At 49.6% G+C, this 17,606-nt stretch overlaps 6 protein-coding genes across 6 annotated transcripts; 5 read left to right on the top strand and 1 right to left on the bottom strand.

Annotated features, from left to right (window-relative positions):
- Positions 1-1,059: 1,059 nt before the first annotated feature.
- Positions 1,060-3,469, top strand: BDV37DRAFT_293171 (oxygenase MpaB family protein; the record flags this gene model as incomplete). Its single annotated transcript, XM_032089349.1, has 4 exons — positions 1,060-1,437; positions 1,496-1,524; positions 1,577-2,303; positions 2,481-3,469. 4 exons carry the CDS (start codon positions 1,060-1,062, stop codon positions 2,736-2,738), a joined length of 1,392 nt encoding a protein of 463 aa, XP_031942800.1. The 3' UTR covers positions 2,739-3,469.
- Positions 3,041-4,509, top strand: BDV37DRAFT_281885 (Auxin Efflux Carrier superfamily; the record flags this gene model as incomplete). Its single annotated transcript, XM_032086912.1, has 4 exons — positions 3,041-3,272; positions 3,326-4,124; positions 4,184-4,364; positions 4,417-4,509. The coding sequence occupies 4 exons, from the start codon at positions 3,041-3,043 to the stop codon at positions 4,507-4,509; spliced, it is 1,305 nt and encodes a 434-aa protein (XP_031942799.1).
- A 1,307-nt stretch (positions 4,510-5,816) lies between these two features.
- Positions 5,817-9,585, top strand: BDV37DRAFT_281884 (WD40-repeat-containing domain protein; the record flags this gene model as incomplete). The annotated part of the gene is made up of 7 exons (XM_032086911.1): positions 5,817-5,866; positions 7,013-8,059; positions 8,123-8,217; positions 8,282-8,685; positions 8,735-9,215; positions 9,274-9,421; positions 9,474-9,585. The coding sequence occupies 7 exons, from the start codon at positions 5,817-5,819 to the stop codon at positions 9,583-9,585; spliced, it is 2,337 nt and encodes a 778-aa protein (XP_031942798.1).
- Positions 9,586-10,698: 1,113 nt separating this feature from the next.
- Positions 10,699-12,100, bottom strand: BDV37DRAFT_92282 (ATP-dependent RNA helicase eIF4A). Its single transcript, XM_032091453.1, has 3 exons — positions 12,008-12,100; positions 10,800-11,948; positions 10,699-10,740 (listed from the first exon to the last, which is right to left on the bottom strand). Exons 1-3 carry the CDS (start codon positions 12,036-12,038, stop codon positions 10,721-10,723), a joined length of 1,200 nt encoding a protein of 399 aa, XP_031942797.1. The 5' UTR covers positions 12,039-12,100; the 3' UTR covers positions 10,699-10,720.
- Positions 12,101-12,241: 141 nt separating this feature from the next.
- Positions 12,242-14,178, top strand: BDV37DRAFT_245154 (SF3a splicing factor complex subunit PRP9). Its single transcript, XM_032081629.1, has 3 exons — positions 12,242-12,385; positions 12,444-13,831; positions 13,884-14,178. The coding sequence occupies exons 1-3, from the start codon at positions 12,296-12,298 to the stop codon at positions 13,906-13,908; spliced, it is 1,503 nt and encodes a 500-aa protein (XP_031942796.1). The 5' UTR covers positions 12,242-12,295; the 3' UTR covers positions 13,909-14,178.
- Positions 14,179-14,243: 65 nt separating this feature from the next.
- Positions 14,244-17,540, top strand: BDV37DRAFT_293165 (ATP dependent DNA ligase domain protein). The gene is made up of 3 exons (XM_032089348.1): positions 14,244-15,543; positions 15,598-16,556; positions 16,587-17,540. Exons 1-3 carry the CDS (start codon positions 14,393-14,395, stop codon positions 17,519-17,521), a joined length of 3,045 nt encoding a protein of 1,014 aa, XP_031942795.1. The 5' UTR covers positions 14,244-14,392; the 3' UTR covers positions 17,522-17,540.
- The last annotated feature ends 66 nt before the right edge of the window (positions 17,541-17,606 follow it).

Raw genomic sequence — 17,606 nt, 5'->3', positions numbered from 1 at the left:
CGGGGAGCGGTGGCAGTTGGTCGATGCCCGTGGGCGGTGATGACGACGATAACAACAATGGTTGGTCACTCCCACCACCACTACTGCAGCTGGCCTCTATCAGATCCAGCAAGGAGGGCCGTGTTTTCAACCGACGCACGCCTAAGCCTAACATTCGGCGGTGCTGTGGTGTTACATGCAAGTGCCTGATGGAAGGGTGGGATTTATTTGACGATCGCCCAACTTCGTTAGCTCCGTCGGATCACTCGATGAGGAGCTGCGAAGAGTTCCTCAGCACCCCGTGTCTAGGCTCCATAAATGGATAGGTTACGGAGTACTCACTGGGTCTAGTGTGCTTTCAAGGACTGGTCATATGCACAGACACGGGCTCGAGTATTCATCAAGTGGACGGAACTTAAGTTGTTGGTCATAGTTTCTCTGTGGGTATTCTTCTGGCCGCCCAGAAACTATGCACGGGACGTAGAAATTACTATGCTGACGATTTCGCTAACAAAGGAACGGTATACAATAACTAACTTGATCTGGAGACCAGCTATAATTCGGAAACCTCAACTTCCGAGTGCTGACATAGCTATGATATCCAAGTACAGAGATGATCTGTGATCCGCAGATCTGTACTGGTCAACCTGTAACATATCGTGTATGTCCCTTGTAAAGCTTCCTGCTGGACAAAACAAAGTGCCGGCAAGCGGATCGAGGGTCCGTGGATCAACACCGGCTATCTTGTGGTTCAACGTCTTGATATACCGGGACACGTGAAGGCGGATCAGCGAGTAATGGGATAGGACCGCCATGGAGCATAGATGTGCGGGGAAGTGCAGCATCCGAGGCTTGCATTAGAGATCATGATTAAGAATACTTATTCAGGGATGACTGCTACCTCGAGGTGTCATTTATTTATAAAGTAGGTGCACCCCTCTATAAACAGACCGACATGCAGGCTGCTGCAGGTGTAACTGGTCTACCCATATTTACCTGAGTTGCCATCGGATTTGATACATATTGTGTGCTTCGCGAGGTTTCTTTAGCATCATTTCATCAGTGCTGGGTATCATCAATATGGCCGAACAGAGGAGCACGAATGCAAAGATTTACAAATGCTGGGGCTATACGTTCGAATGGATCGACGGTCTTCACTCTCCAGTGGAGCAGTTGCACTCCATCATGCTCAACTATGACAAACTTGTAGATGAGTGTCTAGATCGCCTGGATGAGATCTCACCCCCAGGAAGTGCCCGTGCAAAGAGCACAGGGAGCCCCGACGCTCGAACACCGAAGAGAGACCTCTACTCTCTGCTGGAGAAGCACGCAAAAGACGATCCAAAGCTCGACGAACTGTGGTCTGAGGTCAACACCGTCCCGGACTGGGTCGAGTGGGAGCAAATTAAACGGGGTCAAGAAGTGTTCTTCCGCTATGGAACACCGATTCTCAATGTAGTAAGTCGGTGCATGGTTCAACTGTTCTAGCGCGTAGTCCCACTCATGGAGTTCATAGCTCGGCTTTCAAAGCCTCCTCGGCGGAATGTTCGTCTCCTGAAAAAGGAATACCTGAGTTAGGACTGACATGCTAGTGTAGGGGTTCCCCCCGAGTTGTTGAGACCTTGGCCCGGACTGGAGGTTTCTCGGCGGACGTTGTACGGCGCAGGCTGCTGGAAACTCTACAGCACATCCTTCAGGTGTCCCTATCATTGGACTCGATAAAGCCTGGGGGTAAAGGTCATATCTCCTCCGTCCGGGTCCGGTTGTTACATGGATCGGTCCGTCGTAGGGTGCTGAGCCTTGTCAAATACAGACCCGAGTACTACGACATCAAGAAATACGGGATTCCCATTAACGACTTGGATTGCATTGGAACTATCCACACGTTCTCAACGAGTGTGGTCTTCCTTGGGCTTCCACGACAAGGTATCTTTTTGAGGAACCAGGAAATTGACGATTATATTGCCCTTTGGAGACTTGTCGCGTATTACATGGGCACACCAACCGAGTGCTTCGAGACAACGGCTCGGGCACGAGCGATGATGGAGTCGATCTCGGTGTCAGAGTTAGACCCAACCGATACTGGTAGGATACTGGCGCAGAACATCATTATTGGACTCGAAAACACAGCCCCCACATATGCGTCGAAGGAATACCTTGAGGCTATGGCGAGAAAACTCAACGGTGACGAGCTATCTGATAGACTTGACCTACCGCGTCCCTCTTTATACTACCAAGCACTCGTGTATGGGCATTGTATAATGGTCATGGCCACGTGCTATGGACTTCGAGTGTTTCCGATGCTCGATCAAGCTTTCATTAAGGTAGACTTTGTCCTGATTATCCTCTGTTTGTGGAGGTGTCCCAGAAAACAACCCCATTCACCCATGTATTGACCATGTCTAGTTACGTCGCAAACTCTATTATAGCCTCATTATGGACAAGAAAGATGGACTAGGAGGCGAAAGTTTCTTCGAATTCAAATACGTGCCGTTTTACAGTCGCACAACGCGTTTAGGGAGACGCAGGGTGTCCCAACCGGCATGGTGCGGTGTAGAGACTCTGGGACAGCTAGGTCTTCTCACTGCGCTCCTTGCTGGAGTGGCCCTGTTTTGCGGGGCTATTTATGGATTCAGGGTGCTGGCCCCCATTGTTGTTCCAGCTACATTCATCCCAGAGGTTTATTGAAAGAAACGGTGCGGCCAATGTTCTGTCAAGGGGAATTTACTGTGTCTACTGTATCCGTTCTCGTCTCATGATAATGATAGCGACTAGTTCCTTATATCTGAATATGGAAACAGGTCTCGTGTGCCTGGAGAGATAGCAACCCTTTTAATAGGTCCAGGAACCAACCTTGAAGGTCTTCAGGATGTTCTAGACAAGATCTTCAGCATCTTCAGTACATGGCCCACTTATTGAGTCCTTGTTCGGCTGGGTCACGCCACAATGACGCCATAGAAGAAAGAAACATTAAATAACCTCAAGAACTAATCGGTTTTCCTGCATGAAAAATTTAGATTCAATTTCGACTGATCCGTTAACTCTAACCCGAGGACTTATCATGGTCGATGATGGTATCGTCGTGCCGTTGGTGGGCGCCTTACAAGCTTGCGTCTCCGTTCTGCTGACCATGAGCTACGGGGTCGCAGCGCAAAGGCTACGATTAATTCAGGAGCACTCAATCACTGATATGGCTGGACTAGGAGTGAAGCTGTTTCTCCCCGCTTTAATCATCATCAATCTAGGCGAACAGCTGCAATTAGGAAATGCGTTGAACTACATCCCCGTTCTCAGTACTGCTCCCCCGAACCATCTCGGAAATTGATAATAACCTCTGCATTGCCAGTTTGGTCCATTCTTTACACCAGTGTCTCGATTGGCCTAGCATATTTCGTCTCCAAGGGACTGAAGCTCCCGCACTGGGTGACGCCTGCCTGCGCATTCAACAACACGACATCCCTGCCGCTCCTCTTGCTGCAATCGCTGGAAAGCGTGGGCAGTCTAAAGCCGCTTATTAAGGACGGTGACACCGAGTCTGAGGCTATTTCTCGTGCCCAGAGCTACTTTCTACTCTGCGCTGTAGTTAGTAAAACGATCGGTTACGTCGTTGGTCCCAAGCTACTCCAGCACGGCAACGAGTCCACCGATTCGGAGAATCAAGAAGCAGACGACACAGATCCCGAAACGCGAAATGGCACCGCTGAACACCACGTCGACGAGGAGACATCCCTTCTTCCCCAGCGAGCGCACAAAGCCCGCCGCAACATCTCCAACAGTATCCGGCACGGAACCCAGCGCATTTCATCCATGTTCCCCAAGCGCATCCGACAGAGACTTATGGCCCCGTTTGAGTCCCCCTTTGCCGATGTGGCGATCGGCTGTACCGTGATCGGTGTGGTTCTGGGTCTGGTGCCGCAGTTGCATAAAGCGTTCTTCAATAAATACGAGGACGGCGGGATCTTCAACGCTTGGCTGACGTCGAGTGTCAAGAATATTGGCAAGTTGTTCACGACGTTCCAGATCTTTGTGGTGGGATGTAAGCTGGGCGTCAGCTTTGAGAAGATGAAAACTAGTGGCGATTCGGGGCGAATACCTCTGGAGGCGATTGGGACGATTTTTCTCGTTCGTTTAGTGATCTGGCCTGCGTAGGTTTTCTGGGATCGGGGTCGCATGACTGCGAGATGCTAACGAATGATATATATAGACTCAGTATCTCCGTTATATATGGCTTGGCTAAGAATACCAATATTGTGTTAACTGATCCTATTCTCTGGTTCAGTTTGATGCTCATGCCGGCTGGACCTCCGGCATTGGTGATATCCGGATTGGCCGAGTTGGCTCAGATTTCGGAGCTGGAGAAGATGGCTATTGCCAAATCGTTGTCTGTAAGTCAGGAAATGTGTGGGCCCGCCCAAAGTTTCTTGCTAATCAGTGCAGGCGATGTACGTTTTATCGCCGTTTGTATGCTTCAGCATCACGGGCGCTCTAAAAGCATCTCAAGCGGCACTGGAGCAGAGGAACTCCGCATAGATGTGGTGCTTTGGGATTGTACGAATTGTAGAATTTATATGTATATATAGGGAACAAAATACGGTAGACCGTTTACGGAGAGTGTATTAAGTAGTATTCAACATCATGTCCAAAATCACGCTTAGACAGTATTCCAATTCGTCTCCATCGCCTTCGTTCAACATCATAAGCTTGATCGGATTTCTCGCCTTAATCAAGTGCGGGCGAGTACATTACTTCTTTACAAAGAATCAGTGATGTATAACACAGGATAACCTATAGCTATACTTACTCCGCAGTTCTTGCACTGGCAGTTCTGGCCACAAGTGCAACTCTGGGGGCCGGAGCAGCCACAGGTATTTCCGCAATCACAGCCCATAGTGGCGTATCAGGTAGCTTTGTAGAAAGTATACGTAAGTTGCAGCGGTATATGGTAGATGTGCACAAGATTATAGCATGAAGTTGATCTTGAATAACCTCATGGTTGTTAGCGTGGTTTGCCCAATTTATATAACTCGCAGGATGTGGGGAAACCGAGACAGCATCATAATGAGGTCAGAGAACCATGGTAATTTTTATTTTTTGGGGTCATACTTTTTACGGTGTTGAACCGTTCATACGATTGGCTCCATTTCATCGCTGTCGTTGTGTCGGCCGAGGTTCAGTTTCCTATTTGTGGTACATTAACCATGGATGGCTTGTAGGGTTACTACTAGTTTAGTATGCTAACGTCGCGTCTGGAACTCCAACAGTATGGGGAGATGATCGGGTAGTTTCGGAGATCCTGTTTGATACACAAGTACTCCGTACTCCGTACTAGTATGGTAGACACAATCTTCGTTCCGGAAACGTCCTTTGCTAACGGTCCTCTTAGATTTACGGACTATAGAACTAAACTAGACCGCTTTTACACAGTATGACTCCCCCACGGGAGAACATGGGTTTCCTCCTGCGTTGATTGTCCCCACCAGAATCGACTTCAGTGGTACCAGATGGCTTGACTCCACCGTTGACGTGGGTTTCAGGAGTCCTTTCTCAACAGGCACAGTTGCAGAATCCGCTGGATTGGGGGATCGGGTAGCAGTTTGAGCGATATCCTGCGGGGCAGAATGGTTTAAACATCTAACACATAATTTAGAACCCCAAGACCTACATACATTTATTGAACGGCACATCTATAGTCTGCATACTTCAAGTGGATCATGCCTGCAAAAGAATCAATCACCTGAAAAGCTCAGCTATGATAGGTACTCCAGGTAGGAAGAGCACATGAAGGCGAATGAAACCACTCATTTGATAGGATTTTCTTTTTTCCATTTTACCTTTTCATGTCTGGCGTCAAACTTCCCCGAGAGGGTCTGGTGCAGGTGATGCGTTGGTATGTCGTTGATCGTTGGCCCGTTTCGAAGGTCCCCTTGATTACCCGTTCATTAGCCTGCGATCGAGGCTTTGGCATCCTTGCTTCCACATCGGTCTGCTCTTTAGGTTGGTTTAGTCTTGGATGATTGATTGAGCTACCTTGTTTTTCTTTTTCTTGTTCTGACCCTTTTTTGTTTGGAAATAGGGGAGTCTTGTCAGCTGGATTCATGACCAGTTGTTGTTGTTCAGATGATGGTCTCCTTATCTGGATAGAATCCGATTAATTCGCGCATTTAGCTTCCGGTACTAGGTCCTTGGAGGTGCTGGAAACACTGACTTTGCGCTCTAAAAGGACTACTAAAGTCTCTAGGAATATTTTCAACTAGAAAGGGAGCTGGTGTGAGGCTTTCTATCTATATAATAGACCTTTCCAGGTATACTGAACCGTCCCGGAAACCGTCATGGAGCACTACTATATTTACAACCTAGGTACATCTGTAGTAATTCACCAGTACTAAATAGGGTCACCTGCTGGATCCTGGTCTAGTGGATGTACTATGGACGGGAAAATAACGGGGGGGAAAAGACGTAGATTACACGGTGGACAATAGATAAATAAGAGGTGTGGTGGACAAATGCATCAAACGGTACCTAATCTATTTGATTGGAATTTTAATTATTTAAAAAGCAAAGGCAATGGATGTCGTGACTTCCTCGCCCCACGGAGTTTAGAATAAGAGAAGCCGCCGATGTTCTTCAACTTCTACTCTCCAACTTCTGTCGCTTTATCCACTACATCTCAAACCATTTACTCTCCCCCCCTCCCCCACCTGTCTGACGGTTTCGTGCTTTGATACTTCTCAAGTATCTTTAGACATTTCCTCCGTGACGATCGAAACCCCACGACTTCTCCCACGACTTGGCGCCGTCCGCCCCGGTTCTTACCTCACTCCCCAAGCCCGATAAGACCTCCGCCCGTCGATACTGCGAAATTCTTACCATCTACCCACCACCAGAAGCTATAACAAAGCAAGATCGACCTTCTATCTGCCGATACGTCCTCGGTGAATTCACAAAATTCGAGAATTGACGGTCGTTCGGCCTGTGACGAGCTCCAACCCTAGGTCTGACCTGAGGCAGTATCAGTGACCCGCCACTGATATAGGTCTGCTCCCCTGGTTCTTCTACAGAGCCAGGTGAAAGGGCAGATCTACCAAGCATTCGATCTGGCAGACCATCCCTTCGCCTATATACCCTCCTCCGCCGCTCCCGACCGCCCTGACTCTCCTATCCCCATTGAACCTACGTCGTCGTACTCGAGAAGCGCTGCCGCTTCCGATAGCATCCTGTCGTCATCCCGCTCAGATCCCTCCATCGACAGCTCCTACCCGGCTGTCAGTGCTACTGGGAATTTCTATCTGTCATCCACTCGCCGCCGCCGCCGCCGCCCGAGTACCCCTGGTGTATCTGAAGCCAACATCGAGGGAACAGGAGGCCCTACCGGAGATCATACGGCAAGTGAAGCCGGTATCTCGGAACAAAGAATCGTACGCACAAATACCGCAGAGGGCCACTCGCCGTCCCCCAAGCGCAGGCGCCTGACAAATATGCGTCCCGATGGAGTTTCAAGTGCAAATGGCCCTTCCCACGTGTCTAACGGCTCCGTTGCCTCGCCGTCTCACAAGGTGGGTCTTTCCCACTCCTTGAACGGCCAGGCGTCGTACGTTTCCTCTAACGGCGACCTTCATACGAATGGAGTACAGAAGTCCTCGGTCAGCCCTCCATCCTATTTCGGACATGACCGCGAAGAAGTGACCCGCATCCTCATTCAAAGTTTGTACGAGCTTGGTTATAATGGCGCGGCTTCACTGTTGAGCAAGGAGAGTGGTTATCAATTGGAGAGCCCCGCAGTTGCTACATTTAGAGGTGCAGTGCTTGCAGGACGTTGGGCGGAGGCGGAGCGAATTTTGGTACAGTCGTTCTATCCGGACGGGACGAGGCGGGTGACGAGCGGCGACGGTGACCACCTGCCGACGAAGGAGAGGTTGGTTTTGGTGGAAAATGCGGAAATGAATGAGATGCTCTTCTACCTGCGACAACAGAAGTTTTTAGAACTGCTCGAGGCTCGTAATCTCTCTGCGGCTCTGACCGTTCTTCGGCATGAGTTAACGCCGCTTAATTATGATATCGGGCGTCTACATGCCTTATCTAGGTGAGTGTGTCTAAGCCCGCCAACCCGAAAGTTTCGAAGCCTTCAGACTAACACCAGCGACAGCCTTCTCATGTGCCCTCCGGAACATCTTCACGACCAAGCCGGCTGGGATGGTTCGATAAATTCCTCGCGTGAGAGATTGCTAGCGGAAATATCCAGTACGTTGTATCTAGAAATCCATGACTCCAATAATCCTATGGCCGGGGCTAACAGTAGACATAGAATCTATATCGCCGTCAGTCATGATTCCTGACAACCGGCTCGCAATATTACTGGACCATGTCAAGCAAAATCAGATCAACCAGTGCTTATACCACAACACGGCAACTCCTCCGTCGTTATATTCGGATCACATGTGCGATCGGGCGGACTTCCCGTCTCGACCGGGAATTGAATTAAATCAACATTCGGATGAGGTCTGGTACTGTCAATTCTCTCACGATGGCACGAAATTAGTCACGGCAGGCCGCGACCACAGTGTCATTATCTATGATACCAGCACTTTTGCTGTGCTGCACAAGTTGGTGGAACATGATGATGGTGTTGCGCATGCTTGTTGGAGCCCGGATGACTCGAAACTCATCACTTGCTCTCAGGATAAAAAGGCCCGTGTGTGGAGTGTGGATGTAAGTTTCTCTCGTTACAATCTGGAGCTATTCGCACTAACGATTATAGACTGGGCGATGCCTATTGACTATTACCCACCACTCACAGCCGGTTACAGCTGCTGCCTGGGCTGCAGACGGAGACTCTTTTGTGACAGCCTCTCTTGACAAGGCCTCGCACCTATGCCATTGGAGTATGCGCGGTCAAGCTCTGCACATGTGGCAGGGTGATTTCCGTGTACAGGATTGCGCCATCACGCCCGATGGGCGACGCCTAATTGCTGCCGATGTTGAAGAGAAGATTCATGTCTATAACTTCCTCACCCACGAAGAGGAGTATTGTCTGGCGCTGAAAAGCAAGCCCACATCGGTTGCAGTCAGTAAAGATTCCCGCCATATGCTTGTGAACTTGTCAGAAGGCCAAATACAACTCATCGATATCGAAACGACCGATGTAATCCGGCGTTTCCAAGGACAGAAACAGGGCTCTTTTGTCATCCGGAGTGCCTTCGGAGGAGCTGCAGAGAATTTCGTCGTCAGTGGAAGCGAAGGTAAGTCGTGCTGAGTCAATCAACCCTTGCCCGTGATTCTTCGCTTACCGTTTCAAAGACTCTCGCGTTTATGTGTGGCACAAAGACAATGGGACTCTGGTAGAAACTCTGGAAGGCCATATTGCTGGGTGTGTAAACGCAATCTCCTGGAACCCTACAAATCCAGGATTGTTCGCTTCCGCAGGAGATGATTGCTTGGTTAGAATGTAAGCCTCAATCACTCTTCGCCTTTTCAGCCTCGAAACTAATAAGTTTTAGTTGGACCCGGGAGCGCGACGCGAATCCTCATGCTACGGCCCGTACACACCGAGCGACATCAGCTAACGGTTTCGCTCGCACGAGCGCTCTGCGATCAACATCGAGCTTCTAACGGACTCCCGCTGAAGAAGCCTGTTCTTACCAAATCTGAAGATTGATTATTTGTGCATATCACGGGATGTACTGGGAGCTTTTGGACTCGAAAGACAGGCTTTTCTTTGTTATGCCTTTAGTTCCTGCCCTTTCAATCTTTCCCGAACCTTTCTGCATATACACATTTCCTGGTCCTTGGTGGTCCGTTCGATAAAGGCAGCTGGCGCTCCCATTTTGGCATTACTGACTGATACGTGTTTTCCATTTTGCGCTTATTGAGCAATAATTAATTGCCCCTGCCTTGCATTGATGCGTCAGGGACGGCACATCACATATGGTTTCCATTTTTATTTCTCATCACATACACAGGTTACACGGTGCTTCTCATGGTTCGCTTTTTCCTTCTGGTTTGGGTGATCTGGAAGGTTCGGACAACATGCGGGATTGGGCTGGTGTGCGTGGGATTTGTTTGGTTGTTCTTCATTTCTTCTCTTTATCTACCTCACCTGCCTCCACAATTTGTTGGTTTCAGCACACACCCATGTTACTTTGATTCCACTCTCCAATGGTAGAGTCTGCATCATAGGTGCTAAGTTTTTATATATAAATAAAGTCAGCTTGGTCTGCTTGATGACATGTTTTTATTTTTCACAGCCTCTTTTATCTCGCGGAGCGCCGAGACATCGCAATTCACTCCAGAGACCCAGGTAGTCTACAGGGCCATGCTCTCAAAGAAACTAATATCAGAAGAACAAAATGATCAATTGAGTATTTTGAAAATAATAGAATCACCTAAATGGTAGCAGCAGATCCCCAAATTCAATAATCATGAATGATAAATATCCCGCATAGCTAGAACTCCTTTTTCAAAATGAAAACAGACGTAACGGGGAAGGGAAGAGACGTTGTCGGCTGGTTTCTCTCCCGACCATATATTTTGGTGTATTTGAAGTGCATCTAGAATGCAGTAATGAGCATTATCCATGGATGCAATACGAGGTGGTTCTTGAGGCTCACCAATTTGGGTATGTTCCCTTTTCCTCCACGCTGGTGTTGGTCTTTTCCTTTCTCTCTTTCTCTTTTTCTTTGCAGATTACGGCCCGTGGGTTGAAAGTGGATTTGATTGGTGGTATAGATGAGAGTGGTTATGAGGTTTATGAAAGGAGATCGGCAACTGCAAGGTTCTTTTTGTTAGATATTGATTTGGGCAGTACCTTGATTAAGGAGGCTTACCGTTCATAGGCATCTCATCGATCTGTGTGGAGTAGTACAATTCGATATCACGGAGGATCCGCACGTCATCGCTGGTAACGAAGTTGATGGCGACACCCTTCCTTCCGAAACGACCGCTTCGACCGATACGGTGGATGTAGTTTTCACGGTTGGTGGGGAGATCGTAGTTGATGACTAGGGAGACCTGTTGGACATCGATACCACGGGCCCAGACGTCGGTCGAGATCAGCACTCGCGAGTTACCCTGGCGGAAGTCCTGCATGATACTGTCACGTTCCTTCTGGGGCATCTCGCCGTGCATGCTCGACACGGTGAAGTTGGCCTCGCGCATCTTGTCGGTCAGCCAGTCGACCTTGCGGCGCGTGTTGCAGAAGATCACGGCCTGGGTGATGGTGAGCGTATCGTAGAGATCGCAGAGGGTGTCGAATTTCCATTCTTCCTTCTCCACGGCAATGAAGTACTGCTTGATGCCTTCCAGGGTCAACTCGTCACGCTTGACCAGCACGCGCACGGGGTCGGTCATGAACTTCGTCGTCATGTCCAGAACGTCGTAGGGGAGGGTCGCGGAGACGACCACTACCTGCGTGGCCGGGGGCAGGTAGCGGTAGACGTCGTAGATCTGTTCACGGAAACCGCGGTTGAGCAGCTCGTCGGCTTCGTCCAGCACCAGCATCTTGATATGACGGGTGCGCAGATGGCGCCGACGGATCATATCGGCCACACGCCCGGGCGTGCCAGAGACGACGTGCTGTCCGTAGTCCAGCTTCCGGATGTCCTCGCCGATATTCGTGCCTCCGATGCAGGCGTGGCATTGCACGTTCATGTAGTCGCCGAGCGCCATGATGACGGACTGGATCTGCGTGGCAAGTTCGCGAGTCGGGGAGAGCACGAGCGCTTGGCTCTCGCGCACAACGGTGTCGATGACCTGCAGGATACTGATGGAGAAGGTGGCCGTTTTACCCGTACCGGACTGCGCCTGGGCGATCGTGTCGCGACCTTTACAGATCTGCACGATGGCTCGCGATTGCACCGCCGACGGAGACTCGTAACCGTAGGCGTAGATACCGCGCAGGAGGCTCTCCTTCAAGTGCATGTCCTCGAAGGTCGGAGCAACCGTTACCTCCTTGGAGGTGTTGAACTCCATCCGGTCTGAGTTTGCGCCTTGGTCAGTATACATGTATTCCGTGGGGTGTAGCTGGGATCCATACCATCTGCCCGTCTGTCAATGCCGTCCGCCATTTTGAATTCACTGGTTCCACTATAGATCGAGAAAAAATAATATCAATTCGCGTGATAGTGGTGGCCCCTCAAGTCAATGTGAGGTCTCGATCCAGCTTCTACCGCGACTTTTCCTAGAGCGCCACCGCCCGCCTCACGTGACAGATACTCGCCGCAAAGCTTCTCATGGACAGCGACGAGTTGCCGATATCATTACGAAACTTGGAGAATCACATCTTTTGCCCGGGAACAGTCGTTGTTGAGACTGTATAATCACCATGCTTCTCGAAGACCAGAGATTCATCCACGAGGATCTCGAGAGACTAGAGCAGGCGATTGCGGATCGCGTTGCCGATGAGCCTCGTAACGTACATTTGCTCTTCGTTTCCACCTGTTATATCTTAAGCTAATGACCCGTGTTTACAGATTAAAGATCGCTTAGCCCGCGACCATGAAGTCGCTCAGTTCCTGGACCGTATAGGCGAGCAGTCGAAGAGACTACTAGATATCTACAAAGACGCGGACGGCGCACGCGAGAGGGAAATCCAGGCCATCTCGACCGGCGACCAATTCGAGGAGTTCTACAAGCAACTAGACGAGATCAAAGATTTTCACAAGCGCTATCCCAATGAGCCCGTGGAGAATCTGGAGCGAGCATACAAGCGCCATGAGGGCGAGCCGATCGGAATGGACATCGATAACTTCTTTACGGGTGAAGAAAGCTTCGGACAGTTCTTGGACCTTACGAAAGCGCACGAAGACTACCTGAACCTGCCTGGCGTCAAGAGGTTAACGTACGTTCAGTACCTCGAGGTATTTGACGCTTTCACGCCCCCGCAGATGCTTATCAAGCGGCCCAATAAGCTGTCCGATAAGTACTTCCAGTATGTTGGGGACCTTGCGTCATATTTGGAGGGATTTATCAAGAAGATTAGGCCCTTGCAGGACTCGGATAAGCTCTTTGGTAGCTTCGATGAGGAGTTTGAGAAACAATGGGCGGCTAATGAGGTTCCTGGATGGTCGGATGAGGCGGCTCAGAATGGTCCTCAGGGTCCACAAACTGAAGGATCTGGAGAGGGCATTTGGTGCGCTGCTTGTGAGAAGGAGTTTAAGAACGAGAATGTGTACAAGAATCACTTGACAGGCAAGAAACACATTCGCGCCGCTGAGGCTAAAAAGGCCTCCGGTGACTCTGGCGAGAAGCCAGCAACAGCAAATGGTGTTTCGGCCGTTGCTTCTCGCCTGAAGGAACGCGCTGTGGCAGAGCGTGAGCATCGTGTTCGGTCGCTGGCGCAGGTGTTGGACGCCGAGCGTCAAGCCACGCGGATCAACGTTGAGCGGAAACAGGGTATGACTGAGAGAGAGCGTCAGATGGAACTCGAGGCGCTGCTTGCAGAATCCGAAAATGCTGGCGGCGATCGCGCAGGCGATCAATCCGACGATGATGGAGATGACCGAATCTACAACCCGCTTAAGCTACCGCTTGCTTGGGATGGAAAGCCCATTCCTTACTGGCTGTACAAGCTGCACGGCTTGGGTGTTGAGTACCCTTGTGAGATTTGCGGTAACTTCGTGTACATGGGTCGTCGCGCTTTCGACAAGCACTTCTCAGAAGGGTTGCATATTTGGGGCCTGAAGTGTTTGGGTATCACCTCGAATACGAACCTTTTCCGCGAAATTACCAGGATCGACGACGCCCTTCGATTGTGGGAAAAGCTCGAGCATGACCGCAAGAAGGATAAGGACAGCCGCGACAACGTGGTTCAGATGGAGGACGCAGAGGGCAATGTGATGCCAGAAAGGATCTACTTGGAGTATGTTTCCCCCCTCTTACCATGTGGCCAGAATTGTGCTAACGTCTACCAGTCTGCAAAAGCAAGGCATCCTGTAGCCGCGGCCCTCCCTGCGCATTACGTATATTCTCCTATATCCACATATCTTACGTTTAAAAGCCTGGAGTTTGACGGTTGTTTTCTTCATTTCCGTAGGGTCTCATACCATTGGGTTGTCTGGCTGGGAACAATGGCTTTATCAGTGCATGGCCTTACGCGCCTCATGTATTCTACATAAGACTTTGCTATCATCAACAAGATAAGACTATCTCTTAATTCTTCGTTGTTTTCACTCATGATGTTGTAACAACCTAGTACCTATCACGTGCTTTCGCGATCCATGGACGCGGTCCCGTGTGGTTTCCTGAGATTTCGCGTCAAGTCTGTCGCTCAAGTTGCGCCCTGTTTGCAGTGCTATCGTGCTACATGTACACTGCCTTTGGTAGTAATGACACCGTTGTCTTGAGTGGGCTGTCCATTCTGCAGTATTAATGCCCAAAGTTTGTCTGGCTTGAAAGCGTCCGCCTGCAGAGGCATACATAGATGGGATTCAAATTTTCCCATTTGTGTGACCTACTTTCCTCTCTGGAGAATAATAAAATCCTAAAAGCTACTACCGAAGCAAGGAACCATGACCCAGATGTTCAGACGGTAACTCGGTGGTTCAAGCAACATGGCAGACGGCTCCACGATAAGGACACCGACCAGTTGGCCGTCCTCTCGTGCATGTTTCCAGAAAAACGGACAGACAGAGTTTACTGGCTACAGGACACGTCCCTTGCAAGGGTCATAGGTCGATGTCTTCTTCTCGGGTCATCGCGGCGGGAAGAGCTGGAGCGATGGCGCGTTTCCGGGGGCATAGATCTGGCGCAATGCGTGGAGAACGTCATGCGACAGGCCGAAAACCACATCCCCGACGATCAGGAGGTAACGGCCGAAGAGATTGACGATGCCTTGAACAGTGTTGCGTCTCGGTGCAGATTCTCCGGCCCCCGTGTGCGGAGACAACGGGCGGCGGTTGATGTAGATGAGACCCTGTCTCCTCTCTACCGACGGTTGAGTAGTAGAGATGCTAAATGGCAGACTCGCATGATACTCAAGAATTATTCTCCTGTGACTCTACCGCGGAATTTAACCCTCAGGAGCTTTCATTTCTTGATCCCCCATCTTCTGCTTTTTCAAGACTCTTTTGAGGCGACGCTGAATATGTTGGCGTTGGAGACAATCCGTCATTTTCCACCACATCCAGAGCCTGGGCTAGCTAAGGACTTGGGGATCATAGGGATGCAGCATTTGAGTCCGGTGGTTGGTGTGAAGATCGGACGACCTGACTACTACAAGGCTCGGAGTATCAAGCACTACTGTCAGATGATTGGCAGGCGTCGGATGAGTATAGAAAGGAAATACGATGGCGAATATTGTCAAATACACATTGATCTCTCGAAGCCTTCTAGTCCTATTCAGATATTCTCGAAAAGTGGTAAGGACTCTACTGCAGATAGGTCAGGGATCCACCATGTTATCAGAGATTCCCTGAGAATAGGAAGGTCAGGATGCAAATTCTCTCGCCGGTGTATTCTGAAAGGTGAGCTACTTGTCTGGAGCGATCGACATGGCAAAATTATGGATTTCCATAAGCTGCGCAAATTTATCACCCGCTCTGGCACTTTTATCGGGACGGAGAATGATTCCCCGTGAGTGAATTAAATTCAAAGTTTCTTGAAGCAACGTAATCTGACTCGAGTTAGGCCACAACCTTATCAGCATTTGATGATCGTGTTTTTCGATATTTTACTCCTTGACGACGACGTTTGTTTGAAGAAGCCACACCGAGAGCGACGATTGCTATTGAAAAACGTAGTACAAGTAATTGAAGGCTTTGCAGACATCTCCCAGCAACGAATCCTAGACTTCTGCCGACCCGGGAGTCAGTCGCAGCTAGAAAATATCTTCGCCAAGGGCGTCGCTGAGAGATGGGAAGGGTTTGTCTTAAAGGGCTGCGAGGACCCATACTTCACCATATTTCCCAGCCAGGAAAATGGTTCCTTGGGTCGCTGGATTAAGCTGAAGAAAGACTACATCCCAGGTCTAGGCGATACGGTAGATCTTGCCATTGTCGGCGGAAAATATGATTCTCGAGACGCCGCTGGTTTAAAGCATATCCGCAAGTTATCATGGACACATTTCTTCATCGGCTGTCTCCTCAATAAAGAGGATATTTTGCAGTCCAAGCCCAAGTTTCGGGTGGTTGATGTAATCAATCGACATTGCATGAGCGCGAAGAACATGCAGATCCTCAATCAGTTTGGGGAGTATACTGCCTGTGGCATTGATTCAGGACATGGGTTTGATATAGAGTATGGGACGGGTACTATACCAGGCATAGACGTTGTTTTCAGGACTCCTTTTGTTGTTGAGATGCTCGGTAGCGGGTTCGAGAAACCATCAGGCGCCAGATATTATACGCTTCGCTTCCCGAGGATCGTAAAGATCCATTGGGATAGATTATTTGAGGATGCAGCATCGTTTTCAGAGTTACAGCTCCTCGCTGAAGATGCCCGAAAAGTCCCGTCAGAAGAGCTGGCGCAAGAAGAGACCGAATGGAATAAACGACTGAAGCTGGGTAACAGCTCGTCGGAGTATATAGTTAATCGACCCCAGAGCTTGACCAACTCTTCTAGAGTGACCCAGAGTCCAGTGGAAGAGCGTCTATTAAACCGATCTGCAAGCACACTAGTAGATGAGGCATGCCTACAAAGTTCAAACAACTCCGTGGAAAGAGGAAACGAAAGAGCCCCAGGAACCACACATACTATCCCTATCTATATCGACGAGACCATGCCATCAACGCCCTCATCTGAGATTTCAGATATCCATGGCAATTTCCTGACAAGCAACGAGAATCTCTCATCGCACCAAGTCTCCCGCCAACAAAAGAGCAGGTCCACTACCACCAACCCTACGAGGTCCAAGCAAAGCAAGTCAACCGACGAGCTCGAGAACAGCAACACCAAACTCTACTCAAACATACCATCTACACTGACGAATACCTCTATACAAAACCCCGAATCCATGGCAAAGCAGTCAAACCCTCAAAACATCACCAAATCTTCATTAACAGCCCTCCCAATCCATCTTATCCACAGGAACGCATCCATCCAAGAACAACCCACCAGCACCCTCCCTCTAACCATCAACCCGAATATCAATATCTTCGTCAAATCCCTCCTATCAAGATCGCTCAAAGCACAGCCACAAATCACCCCAACCCTAGCCCTCCTCCTCCTAAACCCAAGAGAAACACCCCTAGGCCGAGCCCTCCTCGATCTAACCACCAATCTCTCCAAGAGGCTTCAAACGCCCTCCCCTTCCAGCAGCCACTTACAAATCGGGAGGATATTTCTCCTCGATTCTTCCCTCCTGGACTTGGGCACAGACGTGACAGATCCCAGATCCTGTGTGCGGATGTCATGGGAGGATATCGGGAGGAAGTATTTTTATGCTTGTGTTTCGTGGGGTTTCAAGGGTGGAGTTGAGACGGTTCCTTGTACGCCTTTGGATGGGGGTCTTAAAGGGACTCTGGATCAGAGGATCAGGGTTTCTGTTGAGTTTGATAGGAGAGTTATGGGTGTTTTGGAGTCGGCTGAGGCTTTGAGGAATGGGCAATGGTAGTGAACCACCAGGTTTGCTTGATGACTGGCAAGCCTCTTTATGATAGTTGTTATAATACGTAATTTGTAATATCCTTCGAAAGAGG

Source organism: Aspergillus pseudonomiae (assembly GCF_009193645.1).
Source record: "Aspergillus pseudonomiae strain CBS 119388 unplaced genomic scaffold BDV37scaffold_23, whole genome shotgun sequence".
In the NCBI taxonomy this organism is placed as follows: Eukaryota; Fungi; Ascomycota; class Eurotiomycetes; order Eurotiales; family Aspergillaceae; genus Aspergillus; species Aspergillus pseudonomiae.
Note: the sequence above shows the minus strand (reverse complement) of the source record. Positions and strands in the feature narration are given on the sequence as shown.

What these genes read in the sequence shown, in the direction of transcription:
- BDV37DRAFT_92282 (XM_032091453.1), bottom strand. Translation starts at nt 12,038, where the DNA reads ATGGCGGACGGCATTGACAGACGGGCAGATG. An exon ending in CATTGACAGACGGGCAGATG is followed by an intron (nt 11,949 to 12,007) that starts GTATGGATCCCA and finishes GCGCAAACTCAG; the next exon opens with ACCGGATGGAGTTCAACACC. An exon ending in CGATGAGATGCCTATGAACG is followed by an intron (nt 10,741 to 10,799) that starts GTAAGCCTCCTT and finishes AGAACCTTGCAG; the next exon opens with TTGCCGATCTCCTTTCATAA.
- BDV37DRAFT_293165 (XM_032089348.1), top strand. Translation starts at nt 14,393, where the DNA reads ATGGGATTCAAATTTTCCCATTTGTGTGACCTACTTTCCTCTCTGGAG. An exon ending in GGGACGGAGAATGATTCCCC is followed by an intron (nt 15,544 to 15,597) that starts GTGAGTGAATTA and finishes GACTCGAGTTAG; the next exon opens with GCCACAACCTTATCAGCATT. An exon ending in CCAGAGTCCAGTGGAAGAGC is followed by an intron (nt 16,557 to 16,586) that starts GTCTATTAAACC and finishes CAAGCACACTAG; the next exon opens with TAGATGAGGCATGCCTACAA.
- BDV37DRAFT_245154 (XM_032081629.1), top strand. Translation starts at nt 12,296, where the DNA reads ATGCTTCTCGAAGACCAGAGATTCATCCACGAGGATCTCGAGAGACTA. An exon ending in TTGCCGATGAGCCTCGTAAC is followed by an intron (nt 12,386 to 12,443) that starts GTACATTTGCTC and finishes CCGTGTTTACAG; the next exon opens with ATTAAAGATCGCTTAGCCCG. An exon ending in CCAGAAAGGATCTACTTGGA is followed by an intron (nt 13,832 to 13,883) that starts GTATGTTTCCCC and finishes AACGTCTACCAG; the next exon opens with TCTGCAAAAGCAAGGCATCC.